At 40.6% G+C, this 18,454-nt stretch overlaps 1 protein-coding gene across 1 annotated transcript; it reads right to left on the bottom strand.

Moving 5' to 3' along the window:
- Positions 1-8,011: 8,011 nt before the first annotated feature.
- On the bottom strand, positions 8,012-8,563 carry LOC145996229 (histone-lysine N-methyltransferase SETMAR-like). The gene has a single exon (XM_083132650.1). It carries the CDS (start codon positions 8,561-8,563, stop codon positions 8,012-8,014), a length of 552 nt encoding a protein of 183 aa, XP_082988776.1.
- Between the last annotated feature and the right edge of the window lie 9,891 nt (positions 8,564-18,454).

Below are 18,454 nucleotides of genomic sequence, written 5' to 3'. Positions count from 1 at the left end.
AAACACGTTGTGTGTTAAAAACACTTCATGCACAATCTACATTTGTCACAAAAATTCTTGAAACCCTTCTGGTGTGACTGGCAGAATTGATATCAGTTGCGGATAAACCCTGATGTTTGTGAGAGACGATGTTTTGAAGGCTTCTGTCCGGTGTATGTCACAAGGGGTCTGCTGTGTGAAGGTGGGCGGGGGAGGTAAAGCAAAGGTGCCCTCAATCGGTTCGTACCATAGTCATAAAAGAACATTTCTTCCACATCCACAATATAACGAGCATACAACTATCCCGTCTATGAAGTTAAAAGCAGCTTGCTAGAAAGCAGAAGGAAACATGACACTTCGCATTGTTTACGATTCCATTGTTTGATCTTTGAGGCAAGAATCAGGTGCTAATAATAATATTGTTTTGATGTCAGAAGGTGCGCATGCAGCGCGAAATAATCGAATCAATGAAAATGCCGCTCTTGCACAACAACCATGGCTGATAAGAAATCTAAAAAAAAGATCGACGAATGTAGGCATGTTTGGTCGAAACAAAGAAGAGCTATAGCTTCATGATGCTATTATCACAACACAAAATCCTATTCATGGAACGAATCAAGGTATAAATTTCACCTGGGCGAGTTGGAGTTTTAGCGCCCCTCTACTTTCCATTCTGTTACTCACCCCAGTCTTTCTACTCTGCTCCTCCTACTTTCCGCCTTCCTCCAATAATAATAAAACATGACTGCACTATAAATTAACGGCTTTAATGACAAAAAATAGCGATGTTTTTGGTGTCGATGTTTTTGCTGTCGATGTTTTTGCCGTCGATGTTTTTGGTGTCGATGTTTTTGCCGTCGATGTTTTTGCTGTCGATGTTTTTGGTGTCGATGATTTTGCCGTCGATGTTTTTGGTGTCGATGTTTTTGCAGTCGATATTTTTGGTGTCGATGTTTTTGGTGTCGAAGTTTTTGCCGTCGATGTTTTTGGCGTCGATGTTTTTGCCGTCGATGTTTTTGCCGTCGATGTTTTTGGCGTCGATGTTTTAGCCGTCGAAGTTTTTGGGATCGATGTTTTTGCCGTCGATGTTTTTGCTGTCGATGTTTTTGCCGTCGATGTTTTTGCCGTCGATGTTTTTGGTGTCGGATGTTTTTGGTGTCGGATGTTTTTGGTGTCGGATGTTTTTGCTGTCGATGTTTTTGCCGTCGATGTTTTTGGTTGTCGATGTTTTTGGTGTCGATGTTTTTGGTGTCGATGTTTTTGGTGTCGATGTTTTTGCTGTCGATGTTTTTGGCGTCGATGTCTTTGCCGTCGATGTTTTTGTCGTCGATGTTTTTGCTGTCGATGTTTTTGGCGTCGATGTTTTTGTCGTCGATGTTTTTGCCGTCGATGTTTTTGGTGTCGATGTCTTTGCTGTCGATGTTTTTGCCGTCGATGTTTTTGGCGTCGATGTTTTTGTCGTCGATGTTTTTGGTGTCGATGTTTTTGGCGTCGATGTTTTTGGTGTCGATGTTTTTGCTGTCGATGTTTTTGGCGTCGATGTTTTTGGTGTCGATGTTTTTGGCGTCGATGTTTTTGGCGTCGATGTTTTTGCCGTCGATGTTTTTGTCGTCGATGTTTTTGGTGTCGATGTTTTTGCCGTCGATGTTTTGTGCTGTCGATGTTTTGTACTGTCGATGTTTTGTGCTGTCGATGTTTTGTACTGTCGATGAAATGTAGGCGATGTTTTTGTTGTCGATGTTTTTGCGTCGATGTTTTGACGTATAACCGTACATCTTGGCCCTTAACCCAGCAATTGCCACAATAACATCACCAAGTGTCTCATCTTTTAACTTGCCAGGCACCTTTTTGTTGTGGGGTTGAATCTTTGTATGTTCACTGGTATCAAAATATTCAAGCAATGCAGGCTGTGACATATCTTGATAGACATCTTCTGTCTGAATATTAAGAATAAAGCTATCTGTGTCCATGTACATCAGTTTTACACAATCACCATAAAAAGGTTTGAATACATCATAATAGAGCTTTAACATGTGTAATTTGGCCAAGTCCAATATCACAGCCCCTACATAAATAGGCTTATCAAACTTAATCTTTGTTTTTTTCATGTTGAATAGTGCCATATTTTAATCATAAATTCTTCTATAATTGAAATTAGGCTTTGCAATCAATTTTTTGCTCCGGCTGGGGTCACTAATTAATTTAACATCAATATGTTTTCTGACATTTTCTATGGTTTTGCCATACACTGAATTTACCATCAATTTAAATAAAGTTTTATCAAATTGGCTCATTGCAGATGTTCGAAGCTCTGTGTTTGTATCAATATATGGCTTCAACCATCTTGAGTGCCTGAACCTCAAAACTTTGCCAACTTTGGTCACTTGAACACCATGATGCATCAGGAACTGGAGGTTTTTGTAATATATGACATAGCCTTGTTTTGGCTCTAGAGTCATCATTAGCTTCTTCTGTTTAGAGCCAGGTGAACACTCAACCTCAGGAATTTGGGGCAGATCAGAAAATGTGTTGTGTAAATCATCAGGAATTGTCAGATCAACTTCTAAGAACAGGCCGTAGTTACTGTCATCAAAATCATGAAGATCTTCAATATTGAAATCTTCAACCCACTCAAGCCCTGCATATGGCAATTTATCCATCATAGCATAACCATACAAGCTGTTTGCATCCACATAAAGTATAAAATTTGATTTCAGGGCTGGATCATAATCAGGAATATATTTGTTGTTGGCTCTGGCATATCTCTGAGAACATTGCACCATGCCTCCTCTTATACATTCTTCCATAAACAGATACATATCTTGATCTTGGATCAGATCCAACTGCATTTTAGTGTTTAAAAACATTGCAGACCATGCTAGGCCTGGTGCACTGTAGAAATACATTGGATCGAGTTTATAATTTTCCATCGATGATTTTCTAAATGCCTGAAGTATATCAGCTAAGAGAGTCACATCAAGTTTTAAATATGCCTTATGATAATCACCAAATGTCTGGCATTTTAAATTGTTCCACATCAACTGGGCATGGTGATAATCTTCATCAGTGATTCCAGATGCTGTAGAATGCTTGTTGTGGTGGTAGAGAACACTTATTAAATTTAGAAAAATCTGTAACATAATCATATGGATATACACCCTTCCGCCTAATTAATTTCAGGTCCTGATTTGGAAACAAAGCACATGTGATTTTGAATTGATCATCAGATAATTGACTGACCAGTGTAGCCAGGCTAGCAGACAGAATTCTGTAGGAATCAAGAAATCTTAAGTGAATGGGAACACCATTAACTTTAATTATCTTGCTAATAGCAATATATTTCTCATTATTTTCTGCTAAAATATTTAAATTCTGCTTGTGAAACCCCTTGTACCTGATCAAATGATGAAAATCATAATTGGATGCACCATGGCAAAATATAGGGACAAATTTTGGCCTCTGGATCTTAATATTACAGCTATTACACAGGGCCATTTTGAATTTACCATCTGTATGAGAATGGTGTTTCACCTTGATATTTGTATCTGAAAATTCAGAATCACATACCGGGCATTTTTCTGCATTGTTGAAATCTTCAATCTGATCCTCTGTTAAAGGCAACATGGGTTTTGATTTTAATAAGACGTTAGATGCTATGTTATGGCACTCATTTTCTATTCTATGTGCAATTTCTTTGATGGCATCTGATTCCATGTATAAATATTCTTTACTAACAACCCCATCCTGTACAACCACATAATAAAAACTAGAAGGTTCATGTAACTGGTATGATGTAATTGAAGATTCATCAGGATCTGGGCTGCAGAATGCAAGGGGTTTGAGGTTTGATTCAAAATCACAGACTATATATGCTGGGTGTTCCAACAAGGCTTCAAATTTTTTGAATTTGGCATTTTCATTTGGATTAGGCATAAGCATATGAACAGGTTTATGGTTGCCACAGTATTTTAAAAGTTCAATTAACTTGTTTTTAGCAATTTCTGCATTCTGTTCACAAACACCATTCACCATTTTTCTACCATCAAATACAGTTAAACATCTTCTACACAACTTGAATATTGTCTTAGATTTGTCTAGTTGTGTTCTAACTAAAGCTTCAAGATTATGTATCGGAGTGTAATGATATGTGCCATCCTCTTCAATTAAGAGCAGATCAATCGGAACAGCAGAATCATCATCAAGTGTACTGATTCTGAGAGGTGCTATCAAGCAATTGCCACGGCCAGTAGAACAAACAAAAACATTAAAAGATAATTGTTTACCATTGACATCCCTGGCCTTTTTTTCAAATTTATCAATATTCTGAACAGACATTGGATATTCTAAGCCCTCCATAGCATCATCAAAATCATGTTCATGTTGTTTATAATAAGTTATTCACTGAGGATTCCTTAAAACTGGATACAAAGCAGCTAAAATATACCACAGAAAACATTTCTCATCATTATTTTTTATGTTAACCACGGCTCTTTTGTTTTTGATATTGGCAGGTAATGGCAGATATGTAGATCCTTGTAATGGGCTGAATTCAGAAATATTAACATAGAGCTTGTGTGAAGTTCCGCATAGGCTCCATCCTGATTGTTTTGCTGCAAATTCAGAGTGTTTAATATTCAATTGCTCTATCAAACTGCTTATTATTTTGTCTAAATTTGCATTTGAATATACAGCTACAGTTTCTGTTATGTGGGGCTGTGTAAATTTTGTGCCATTTGGGACAAGGTATCGGCTCCACCCTAGTGTCGCTCTACCATTTGCTGTACGTGCAGACGAGATCCTGTCAGCACTTGGTGTTGACAGTGATCTTCCTGGCGTCTCTCCACTCATTCCGCCTCTCCCTACCTGGGAGTTTCCTGCACCTTCTATCGATTTTTCTCTGACTGCCCTTCCAAAGTCAGAGACAGCAATGGTTGTATACCAGCAACGGTTTTCAGAACTTCGTGCGAAGCACCCCAATTTTAATGTGTTTTACACGGATGGGTCCAAGACATTCGAATCAGTTGGTTGCCCCTTCGTCCTAGACTCTCAAAGTTCCAGTTACTTGCTACATCCTGCGTGTTCCATCTATACGGCAGAGTTGTACGCCATTCTAAAGGCACTGGACTTTGCAGACGTCAATGGGCTGAAGAAAGTCCTTGTGTGCAGTGATTCGACCAGCGTGTTGCAGACCCTGGATTCGCCGTATTCCCGGCATCCGGTAGCGCAACGCATATTCAGACGGCTTGTGTCCCTATCTGCCCGTGCCGATGTACACTTCTGTTGGGTCCCTAGCCACGTAGGCATTCAGGGGAACGAAGCAGCTGATGCTGCCGCCAAATCTGCTCATTCAGATGGCGACGTTCTCGTCCACCTTTTGCCAGCTAACGACCTGCAGAACATGTTCCGCTGTCGCCTTCATGAGACTTGGCAGGCCGAGTGGGATACGGAAACGGGAACAAGCTTCACGCTATTAAGCCCACCACAGGTGCTTGGCGTTCCTCGTCCCGTCCCTCTCGGCGAGAAGAAGTCACTCTAACTCGCATGCGTCTAGGACACAGCCGTCTTACACATAGTTACTTGCTGCAAGAGCTTGACCCTCCGTTATGTCGTGTTTGTAATGTTACATTAGCATTCGACACATTCTCGTGGAATGTTTCGATCTTGCTTACCTCCGGCAGATTTTTAACATTTCCGGCTGTTTGTCATCCCTCTTGGGTGATGACAGCAGCATTTTATCAAATGTTTTTAGTTTTTTACGAAGAGCTGGAGTCTTCCACCGTCTGTAAGGAGGTTTTTAGTTTGGTTGTTCTGACTTTTTAATGTGTTGTGTTTGTCTCGTGCAGGTCTTTTTACAACCTTGCACTTTTAATGTTTTCCCAAGGGGCTATTTACACCCCTTTTTAAGATTTTAGTCAACTTTAGATAAGGGGCTACTTCCCCGTATACATTGAAGGGTGCAAAATGGCCTTTAGTGCCGACGCACCCAAACAGTTTTTAAATCAATCCAATCCAATCCAATATTTCATGAGTTTTTCATTCATCCTTATTGTCGTACTTAGCCGTAGAGGCACAAAAGCGACGTAAGATATCCAAAATAATAATAGATTTTGGGATGGGATAAAATACAATCATCTAAAACTTGTAATGTAATAATAGTAATAAAATAATAATTATGTTCTAGCAGAATTGAGTAACGTTTGGCATAATTTCACAGTTCAAACAGAACTTTTCATGGCTGCGTGGAGTTCAGTCTACCTCTCCCATTCTTTTTCGCTAGGCTGTTTTCTTTGCCACACATCTATTAGGTCAAACCCAGACACTAAAACTTTTAAACTCGGTTAAGTATTAAACTCGGCGGTTTGTTCCTCTTGCCTTAACGTACAGTTAAAGTCTCCCGTGCATAATATATGTTGTCTATTTCCGCCTAAGGTTGTAGCCACTTGAGTATTGAAAAATTCCTCTGTTTCTTTTCGTGCGTCACTGCCAGACGGAGCATAAATATTGCATATCCACACGTTACCAACATTTACACAAATTACACAAATCTTCTGCGAAGATGGGGATGAGTGATTAAATGACAAAATTGAAGAATGTACATTCACAAACAAACCAAGCCCGAGCGGGATTCGAACCCGGGACCCTTGGCGTCGCAGCGTGATGTGCTAACCACTCGGCCACAGGTCTACACAACCATTTGAGTTTGGTCACCAAGCACTCGCACAGTTAATTTCAGGAACACACGCTTACGAAATAAATCAATTTCTATAGTCACAACTTGTTCTGGGGTTACCACCTCCATGTAGGACTGCCTTGACGAGGCGAGGGGGTTTAGTAGGGAGGCCATTATCATCTCATCATTTCACTCATTCTTCACATCCATATCTGAAGTTTTCACCATTCCATTTCATCATTCATCTCCATCCCGTTGACCTCCCTATAACTGGGTCTTGCTAGAGGAGACAACCTCGATAAAAAGAAAAATTACTCCGAGGTGTAAGTTGCACGTGCTGGGGCAAAAGTCATTGCAACTATTTATTTTCTTGCAGATACCACCCCTGTTGGAAAATGTGACATATACATATGAAAGGACGAGGGGGGAACTACATCTGGGGACAATTAAAACACGCGAACATTGTGCCTCACATATTTATTACTATAATGTACAGGACAATACTGGTTTGATCGTGCAAAATAATTACATACCTGTTCTACAGTTGACAGAACAAAACTGGGGAAAAAGGCCCTCAAAGTAGTGCCCTGCCATGTGCACCACATGCTGCCAACGATGTGGGAGACTCGGAATTACATCTGCGTCACCATTGGCCGCACCATGTGTGAATCGGGTCATTTGTTGTTGCACAGCATTGGCAATGTCCTTTCGTGTCTCAAACCGCCTTCCACATACTGGTTCCTTAACCTTGCGTATGAGATGGAAGTCACAGGGTGAAATGTCAGGAGAGTGCAGCGGGTGCTCCAATTCTTCCCATTCCCAGCGTTGCAGTCGCCGCCGTACAAAGTCTGCTTTATGTGGTCTAGCGTTGTCGTGCAGGATGATTGAATTGTCCAGAAAGTCCGGACGTTTCTCCCGAACGCCACGTCGTACCTGTCGCACGAGGAAGTTCCTGTAGTACTCTGCTGTCACTGCTCTGCCATGTGGAACGAAGTGGCACACAATGACACCCCTGACGTCATACGCGACGATCACCATCAATTTCACGGGGGAAGGATTCTTTTTTTTTAATTTAAAATTTTGGGAGCGTCAGCACTTAGGCTATTTTGCTCCCGTCACATTATACGGGGGCCAGCCCCTTACCATTACATATAACAACTCTAACGTTGCATAAAAAAAAGGTTCTGACTTCTGTTAAAAGCTGAGGCTGTAAAGGAGCACTCAGCACACATAAGGACAAAAACAGGACATTATTATACTGGCCATGGGGCCAGTCGCCAGAGCCTCGTTAGTCTTCAGTCCAGGGTGCACTAACGTGGAAGTGAGGTTGACATTTGGGTGTACTACGTGGAAGGTCACCCCTTACACCCCGGGAAGGATTCCGACGGAACTTCTTCGCCTTGGTGATCCGGCATGTCGCGACTCCGCGGACTGACGTTTGAGTTCCGGTTCGTATGCCCTGGCCCAAAATTCATCGATGGCGATTATTCGTGACAGGAAGTGGTCGCCATCCTGTTGCAAGCGTGCTAGGTGGTCGGAGCATGTTGCATATTGCATCCACCGTTGAATTTCCGTCAGTGCATGTGGTACCCACCGTGATGCGATTTTGCGCAGTTGCTGCTCTGTGCACAATATCCTGTGGATGGTGCGTTTCTCGTAGTCTTGCTCCAGGAGCTGCTCGATGACGGCACGTGCCACGTCGGTCCGCACACTGTCAGGTCGTCCCGAGCGTTGCTGGTCACCGGTTGACACACGTCCGTGAGGAAACTTTCGTACCCACCATGCTACTGTCTGGTATGGGAGAGCTTTATTCCCAACGACGTCCACCAATTCACTGTGACATTTTCTCGCATTTAACCCTCGGCGAACGGCTAGTTTGATGTACGAGCGCTTCTCAACACCGGTTACGTCCATCTCGCACGACGCTCTCCACACAACTGATTTCAGTGCGCTCTCTGTACTACTTCCTGCAATCACAGAGCCATATGGTGTTGTGCATACACACTATGCCTGCATGGCTTACACGCGACACATAGCACTTTGTGCTGTGCTCACATATCTGGAAGAAAAAAACAGTTCCAATGACTTTTGCCCCAACCCTCGTGTGTGTGTGTGTGTGTGTGTGTGTGTGTACATACACACATCAGTAGTAATGCACCCTCCTTGGGGTCGATAAATCATTTGATTGGAAAAGATCGATCCAAGATCAATAGATGATGTAGGTGATTTTTACGTCTTGAAATGGACGAGGTTTATTTTGTAAGGAGGATTTTGAATGGTGTGTTTACATAAAACGGCGTGGCTTATTTTGTAAGGAGGATTGTGATTGGTTGTTGGAGGAAAAGTGAACGAGGGGTACGTGTTTCCGGTGTTTGAGTCATTCTGGAGGAGGGGTGACTTAATTTTCTGTGACGGTAGGTTTTCTCGGAATTAGCGTTTCCGGTTTGCGGACGTTGATGAGTTTGAAATTCCAGGAATTGGGTATGACGGGTTTGTGTCTGAAAGGAACATGCCCGAACATGTTTAGGTTTAGCCTTCTAGGGTGACTGTTTGAAGTATGTTTAACCGAAGTCATGACGTAGGAAAAAATAAGATAAATAGAAGGGATACAACATAATAGTAACATATGAGGATGGATGAGTGCGGTGGGGTGTAAGGGGTACTTTCCAGGTAGGCGCCCAAAAGTCAACCTCACTTCCACATAGTACACCCTGGACTGCAGACTAACGAGGCTCTGGCGACTGTCCCCTTGGCCAGTATAATTTTGTTTGTGTCGTCCTGTGTTTTTTCCCTATTTTTGCTGATTGCTCCTTTACAGCCTCAGCTTTTAACAAAAGTCAGAAGATTTTATGATTTTAGTTATGCAACGTTCGAGTTATGTGTAACGATAAGCGGCTGGACCCCGTATAATGTGACGGGTGCAAAATAGCCTTAGTGCTGACGCACCCAAAATTTTAAATTCAAATTCAAACATTAAAATACCTACACTTTAAACAGGCTGACCTTTTTCATGTAGTCAACATTTCATATAAATCTTGATGAAGAAATATAAAGGGATTAGTTTCAGGAAACTCAGGTATATTGATGTTGTTACTCGTACTGAGCTACAAAATGTTGCTGTTGATCCAGCGGCATCATGATGATTGGGAAACTACCGGAAGGGAAGAGGAAATAGCTGCCCTAGTTGTCAAAGGTCAGGTAAAAGAGTTTTGCCAACGAAAATGTTGCATAACAGGTTTTAGCCCTCAAGGGGCTGTTGTCCCAGGGAGTTTAGTTATTTTTATTTTATACCTTACCAATAAGCTTGAAATGAACATTCGAAGAGATGAAAAATATCAAACTTTAATGTGAGCTAAATTAATAAACAAAGATGCATGTTGTGGATTAATATAACTTCATAAACGCAATATTTTATTTAATGTATGTTAAACTGAATGTTCTACATGAAATATCACTTCATGTTACAGCTCGTGTTGTTTTGCAAACTTCAGTTAGCGGTATCTCACCAAATTGGAGTTGAAAAATAATTTGAATCCATCAACATCTGTTGAAATCATCTTACGTTATTTGTTCATTGAACATTTGAAGAAATAGTTACCAGGTCGGGGTGTAAGGGGTGCTGCTTCCACGTAGTGCACCCAAAAGTCAACCTCACTTCCACGTAGTGCACCCTGGACAAGAGACTAACGAGGCTCTGGCGACTGGCGCTATGGCCAGTATAATTTTGTGTGTGTTGTCCTGTTTTATGTCCTTGTGTGTGCTGAGTGCGAGTTTACAGCCTCAGCTTTTAACAGAAGTCAGAACATTTTAAGGTTTTAAAGTTTTTAGTTATGCAACGTTTGAGTTGTAATTTGTAATGGTAAGGGGCTGGACCCCGTATAATGTGACGGGAGCAAATTAGCCTAAGTGCTGACGCTCCCAAAATTTTAAATTCAAATTCAAATTCAAATTCAAAGTTACCAGGTCATTAGATGTCAATTTATTTTCCCCGTTGGCGCAGTGGTAGTGTCGTCACCTTGTAATCAAAGGGTCCCGGGGTTTGATACTCGGTGAAAGCACAAGTGGTTAGGATCCCACTTTAAACTGTAGGTCCAGTCCCGATTAGCCTTACTGTGCATAACATGCACTTAAAACAACAAATCAATCAATTTTAAGCTACCAACAAACAAAATATGCAGGCTTTTTATTGTTTGTTTGCTGGTGTGTGTGCATTGGTGGGATCATGCATGAAGTTTGGAAAATTATTTGTGGACCAGCGGTAGTTACACGTAAGTAGTGTAAACGTATTGTTTCTACGCCATACTTAGTAGGTATTGTCTTTCAGCCTCTTTTTTTATCAATTGAATATCACTTTTTGACATATTTTGACAATTTTTTGTCGATGTTTTAGCGTTTAGCGATGTTTTAGTAAATTTCCCTTTTTTCCCACTCATACTTGATAGGTATGCATTTGTATCCTCTTTTTTTATCAATTGAATATCAGTTTTTGACATATTTTGACAATTTTTTGTCGATGTTTTAGCGTTTAGCGATGTTTTATTAAAATTTCCCTTTTTTTTCCCACCTCACACTTGTAGGTATATCACGATCTTACGTGATATAACTTAACCTATCCTTTTTTTTATTATTACGTGCTAAACTACACGAGAGCCTCTACATGCTTTGACCTACTTTAGAGTAGACCCAAATGGAGAGTTCAACGATAGAAAGTGAGGCTCGGTGAGGCTCGCCTTAATGGTTTTCTCTTGTAAGGCATAAGCCTCATTTTCTCGCAGTGTTGCCAACACCTCACTCGATCACGATCTTACGTGATATAACTTAACCTATCTTACGATTTTTTTACGATCTTCAGTGATATAACTTAACCTATCATTTATTCTTTTTATTTGCACACCGAACTGTAGTAGACCCAAATGGAGAGAGAGTTCACCAACCGAAAGTTGGGGGCTCGGTGAGGCTCGACTTAATGGTTTCTTCCGTGACCCTCTCGTTCTTCACGTCGTGGACGAAGGACTTCTCTGCGACCAGGATGACGCTGCATAGAGTATCCTCGGGCAACGGACTGTTGAACTCGCAGACGACCTTGATGTTGGTTCGATCGTTGACCACGACCTGCTTCCTCTTCGTGGTATTGATGACGGTCATGGGTCTACGTGCTTTGAATTCGCTGGGCGTGTAGTACATGTCCACGCTTCCCTCGGTCACGCGTTTGTAAGCCGAGAACGCTTCGTAAAGTTTGAGGTAATCGTCTTTGGTCATGTCGAGGTTGTAATTCTCGCGCGGGAACACTTCGTTCCTCCCGTTCTTGAGATAAACGTTCTTGATCTTGCAGTCGTCGAACTTGCTGGAATCTTTTTCCTGATTGCTATCGCGTCCGGTCTGAAAGAGCACTACGACGAAATCTGGCATGTCGAACTGTATGTTGTTGAACTGCGTCGTCACGTCGAATTCCATGTGACTTCCCGACGCCAACTTCTGCACGCACTGGTAACCGTGAAAGTGAATCGGCACCTGCGGACTCTTCAAGATCTCCGCTTTGTACTTGAGAGCGTAGTTCGTTTCGTATTCCACCACCGGCATTCTCAACTCCATGCTCCGGATGACGCACTTGGCTGCTTCGGGTAAAGTGTTGGCTATCGGCGTGCCGTCTGCGTTCAAGTTGGCGTATCGCATCAGTGCGTCGTTGTCGTTGGCCGCTCTTCGAAAGGTGACGCGCAATCCTCCCTTCCACATGATCTCCTTGTAGTCCGAGAAGAAACCGGGCAGCAGACGCATGGGAAAGAGCACCGTGTGACTTCTCGTCGATATTTTGGTCCCCGCTTCGAATCCTCCCGCCTGATAGTATGCTGCGTCCGTTTTGGATAATTTCAATGTTCCCACTGCCGTCGACGTGATGCCTGGATAATCTATTCTGTCGATGACGGTGTTGTGTTTCCTCACCAGTAAAGGAAGTGCCCGGGTTGAACGCCCTCTATTGAGGCTCAGTGAGGCTCGCCTTAATGGATTTGTCTCGTAAGGCATGAGCCTCATTTGATGGCAGTGTTGCCAGCTGCTTACTCGAAAAAATCACCAAGGTTTTTTTTTGGTTCTAACGTAGCCTCAAGCAAGGAGCTGGCAATCTTGCTTGAGGCTTGCCTTAATGGATTTTTCTCGTAAGGCATAAGCTTTATTTTCTCGCAGTGTTGCCAATATTTTACTCGAAAAAAATCACCAAGGTTTTTTTTGGGTCTAACCTAGCCTAAAGCAAGGAGCTGGCAATCTTGCTTGAGGCTCGCTTTACAGTGCATAAAGCAAGAAGCTGGCAATCTTGCTTGAGGCTTGGTTTACAGTGCATAAAGCAAGGTTGGCAACCTACTGGTATTTTTGCCATAATTTTTTACAAAAAAAAAGAGAGGAGAGAGAGAGGGAAGAGTTAAACAACCGACAAGTACCAACACCCATCTACAGCTTTTTTTGGTCTAACCTAACCTAAAGCAAGGAGCTGGCAATTTTACTTAAGACTTGGTTTACAGTGCATAAAGCACTGGTATTTTTGCCATGGCTTTTTACAAAAAAAAGAGAGGAGAGAGAGAGAGAGAAGAGTTAAACAACCGACAGCTGCCAACACCCACCCTAACCTACTCTAACCTAACCTACTCTAACCTAACCTAACCTAACCTAACCTACTCTAACCTAACCTAACCTAACCTAAAGCAAGGAGCTGGCAACCTTGCTTGAGGCTTGCGTTACAGTGCATAAAGCAATTTTGCCAACCTACTGGTACTTTTGCCATGGCTTTTTACAAAAAAAAAGAGAGGAGAGAGAGAGAGAGAGGGGAGAGTTAAACAACCGACAGCCCACCTACAGTTTTTTTGTCTAACCTAACCTAAAGCAAGAAGCTGGCAACTTTGCTTGAGGCTTGCGTTACAGTGCATAAAGCAAATTTTGCCAACCTACATATACTAAACAAGAAGATAGGTTAGGTTAGGTTAGGTTAGGTTAGGTTAGGTTAGGCAACAAACATATATACTGCCGTAAAAGAGAGGGAGATATGGGTGGATGGTAATATAGTATGTGTGTGCGTATAATATGTAGCATTATTAACTAGAGTGTGTTGGCAATTTACTTCCAACTAAAAAAAAATAGAGATGCCAATTTTGCTGTAAGATGAAGAGAGAGAGAGATTTATGGCTGGCAACAGTGGTGAGCGATGTCCTCTTATTGTAATTTTCCAAGTCCCCGGGGGACCAAATGTTTATATATTGTGATTTTTGTAAACTTCTCTTGGGGGAATGATGTGCCACACGCGCACACGCGTGCCTCTTATTATTTCCGTATTGTGACGCAAACCAAACAAATAACATGCTATTTATTATCAAGTTAGCTGTGTTCTGTTTGGCGTCTATTTCGAGCAGTTTGCCCGGCGGTAAAGTCTTATTGTAACAATCGGAGGTGTATATTGGCTGCACTGCATTTTGTTTATTGCAAAAATAATCCACAGTGGGTTGGATATTACAAACAATACGAGTTTGAGTTTTGAAAGTGTAATGTCTGGCATCGAATACCCGGTGACTATTTCTGATACATTAAAATTTGAAATATGAGCACGAGATGCAGAAGGAAAACGCTTAATCATCAACGTGTATTCCTATACGTTGGATAAACATGTTGTGCATCCCGTCAGGATAAGCGATGTCGACGATGATGATGCTCGTGTGATTAATTTTCTTCTAATTTCAAACGACAGTGTTCACTATTACTGTCTCAGGAATGTTATGCTTTTTTTCTCTATAAAAAAGAGAGATTTGTGTTGATTGTTTGGTTAAAAAGAATTTTCTAATTATTTGTTTTTTGTCACAAGAATTGTTTGAATTTCAAACATTTCTAAGTGTTTGCTTAAAGATTGATGCATTAACTTGTTAAGAATGTCATATTAATAATACCGGCTCGGAAATGTTATGTTCTCTTCCTCTATAGAAGGTCATATAAATGTGCTAATTGGTTGGTTAGGGGGAATTTTTTGATTAGTAAATTGAGGTTATAAATACGTACGTATAAAGGTTTTGCTAATATGGAATGCTAAAGCTTAGTACTTGGCTTTCTCAGAGATTCGAATTCTATTAGGTTAAACAGCATAGAAATTTTACAGCAAGAATTGGCGTATACAATGTATATATTTTGAGAGGGGGGTTATAGCTTTTTATGCTGTACGAATACTGGAAGCTTGACAGTGACAACCAACAGAGTAGGTAAACCTACATCCAGGAACTGGCAACACTAGTTTTCTGACAGTGAATTTGAAATAAAATATTAAACAAAATACATGAGTAAGCACTGTGATTACAAATAGTACCAGTGTTATGCCCCCCAACTCCAACTGGACAACTGGGGAAAATAATTGTACAACAACTTGTACCTAATTGTACAATACTTGTACCTAATTGTACAACATATACACAGACATAAAAGAGAGAGCCTTCTCGTAACTTACTTCATGTACAATTTATATGATTTTACAACTGTGAAAAGAAAGCATATGTGTTCTGTATGCACACATTTATTCTTATTTTTCGAAGTTGAATGAAAGCACATGTTTTTATGCTCTCGTAATACTAACCTTGCTCCACTGATTTTAAATTGCTTCCATCCGCTTTTTTTTTCTGTGTTATTTCCGCATGCACGCAACATTCGCTTTCAATAGACAGAAGGAGTGTTAGTATAGCAGGCTTCGAGTTTACAATTTATTAAATTAAACAATAATTTATGTAAGAATATACTTGTACTTAACGAACACAAAATAATAAAAGTACATGTGAATGTTTGCGTGTGTTCATGTTATATGACGACTGAGTAAAAAAATAATGTTGACTCCCCGAAAGATAAAATACTCTACGTCACCAAAAAAAATATCTCCTCTTGTCGATAAGTTGTCACGTTGTAATTAAAGGGTCCCGGGTTCGATACCTACTGGATTCCGATTCTATTTTAAACTGTATGCCCAGTCCTCTGATTAATCTATCTGTGCATAGAGTAAACTTAAAAAGTCGGTTAATTATTGTTGCGATTAAGGATTAAAAAAAAAAAGAGTGGTGGGTGAAGTCAGATTCAAAAAGAATGCCACGTGATTATTTTGATTCAATAGCTTCGTCTAGTTTGCTGCATTTTTTGACTGCACTCACGCGTTTAGTTGGTTACACGGTGCAACCTACCTTGTTGATTTTGGGTGTTATGTAGTGTATTTGGTGTCTGCACCACGTCTTAGAGAGGTGTAATATGTGGTGTGGTGTATGACCACGTGGTGAGTGGTTAACTAATCAAATGAATGTTTAAAGCAGCAGACAGGCATTTGTTGAATCTTCTGAACTTGAACACTGCTATTTGTCTACTCGGTTGAATGTTATTTTTTTTCACCAGCCTGACACCGGGATACACCTGCACTGCATCTAATGTCAAAGAAGTGCAGCGTACTAGACGAGGATATTAAATTGCATACTGATCTATTGCATGCTAACCAAACCTCTTGGGAGGTGGGCCACGGGTCCTCCACATGTATGTATGTATGAAATGCGATTTGGGGGAGGCCAAATTTTAAATTTACAGCTTAATTAATCTGCATGCATGCTTAATGTTTGATTTTTTTGTTTCTAGTTCGACATGAGATACACACAATTTTATTTTTTGAAGTACAGTTAATATTACCTAGGTTAATCTGTGACATACAACTAGCGATCGACACGACCACCTGACACACAGACACAGAGAGAGTGAGCAAATTTAAAATGTGATCTATCATAAATTAAACTAAGCTCCCTCACCCACTCACATATAGCCTTACAGGTGACTCAAAAGCAGAAATTGGTCATAGCGTGACAGGTCGATCTATCGTGAACTAAACTAACCTCCCCCACTCATACATACACACTATGTCTTACAATAAGTAAGGCTGCTAGATCACATGTAAGGGCTGACGGTTGCCAACACACACAAGATCTATTGCAAATTTTATTAACCTACGACATAAGCCATGGACACACACACACCAAACCTTCCAGATAGGCTATAAGCAACTCACCTCTTGCAATTGTATAACGGGGAAAATTAACCTACAGCTAGCAACACTGTTTGAGCTGCTTTCGACGAGTAGTGTTACCAAACTTATTTTTTTGCAAATAGGCTCTACAGCTAGAGGCTTGAAACATATACCCTACCAGAGTATGCCAACTTACCTCATGTAAAAATATTACCTAGTACGGGTTAAGCTGTGACATACAACTAGCGAACGACACGACCACCTGACACACAGACAGAGAGAGTGTGATACAGCTTATACGCAGTTTTTCCTACACACGTACTGGGTTTAAAAGATAACTTGCAACAACCATTTCACTCACCTCCTATCATATAATAAAATTACCACAGGTTTTTGATACTTGCTGCCAGAACATGGTGGTTTTAGACTGGAAATTCAGCCCGATTATTCTATTTGTGCAAGAGAAAAATGATAATGCCTGCATTTGGAATATATAATTCTTCTTACGGTATTTTGCGTGCCCTCAGTAACCTTGCTTTCGATTCACGGAAGCTATGACGTGTATTTCCTGTTTCGCGAACATACGAGAATTTTTCACAATATCGCATCAGATAATATATTGCAAGAGCGAGTTGGTTGTGTATATAAATCTAGTCTTGGGGAATGGACATGAATATAATGTCAAAATTATTGCATAACTTAAAAAGAACATTTATTGCACTGCGCTTTCTAGCAAAAGTAAATGTGGAATGCCCCGGCCCCTCAGAGATTCGAATACTGTTAGTTAAACAGCAAGCATTGTCATATGGACTGACGATTATTATTTTTTTAAAAAAACAGACCTCGTAGTAAGTTATAACCTGAGCTGTCTTTTTATTAAAGCATAGCGCTTATTTACATGTCAGCGCAACATGCATGCAAAGAAGGGAGGGAGACCATAACGGATAATTCTTATTTCGATTTTAATATTTTTGCTAGTCACGCTATCTAGACGAACACTGGAAGATGGGCAAAAGCGAGGGAAAGAGAGAAATGTTACTTTTTGCCCCTCTGCCTGTGTGTGATATACTAGTTTTACATGCATACGGCTGTATCGTGAAACGAGGCCGAAAATAATTTTTGAAAGCAGTCTCGAGCATCTTCGCGTTCAGCCAACAAGAGAAATGAAACATTACACATGGGTGTGAGGCGCAACAGCCACAGTACGGTAATGTGCATGGATGTTAAAACTTTTGGGTTTTTCTGAATAGACATACATATCAGTTTTGCAGTCTCCAGATGGGACCGGAGCTTACTCTTTATTTGGACAAGGGGGTTCAGATCAACTATAATTTTTGTTCACATCAAAATGAAACAAAGGATTTTACTCCACTGCTTACTTATTCAATATTTTTATTATTGTAAAGAATGGGGCGGTGTGTCTTATTGTATATAGTCTTCCAACAACCACCTCGGGGGGCGTAAATTTATGTTTCTGCATGTATGCAAAATATAGTTAACTTCAGTTGTGAAGTTTGTTTTGCTGCTGTGATTAAATACTAAACCAAAATCTTATTACATAAGTTTGAAGTATATTTGTTAATACGATCTATATTATATCATCGCAATAGGTGGTCCATATTATGCGCAGGAGAATTTTTAAAAAATGTCTTGTTTCTCGAACCTGTGGCCTGTAGATTTGCTTTGTTGGCAAACAGAAACAGAAAAATGGCACCATGTTATTCTATACTGATACAGGTGTACTGTAATCATAACAATTTTTTAGTAACAAAACAACAACTATGTCGAAAAGAAAT

The sequence above is a fragment of the Lepisma saccharinum genome, chromosome 12, assembly GCF_977018435.1.
Source record: "Lepisma saccharinum chromosome 12, izLepSacc3.1, whole genome shotgun sequence".
NCBI classification, from domain to species: domain Eukaryota; kingdom Metazoa; phylum Arthropoda; class Insecta; order Zygentoma; family Lepismatidae; genus Lepisma; species Lepisma saccharinum.
This window is presented reverse-complemented; position numbering and strand designations above follow the sequence as displayed.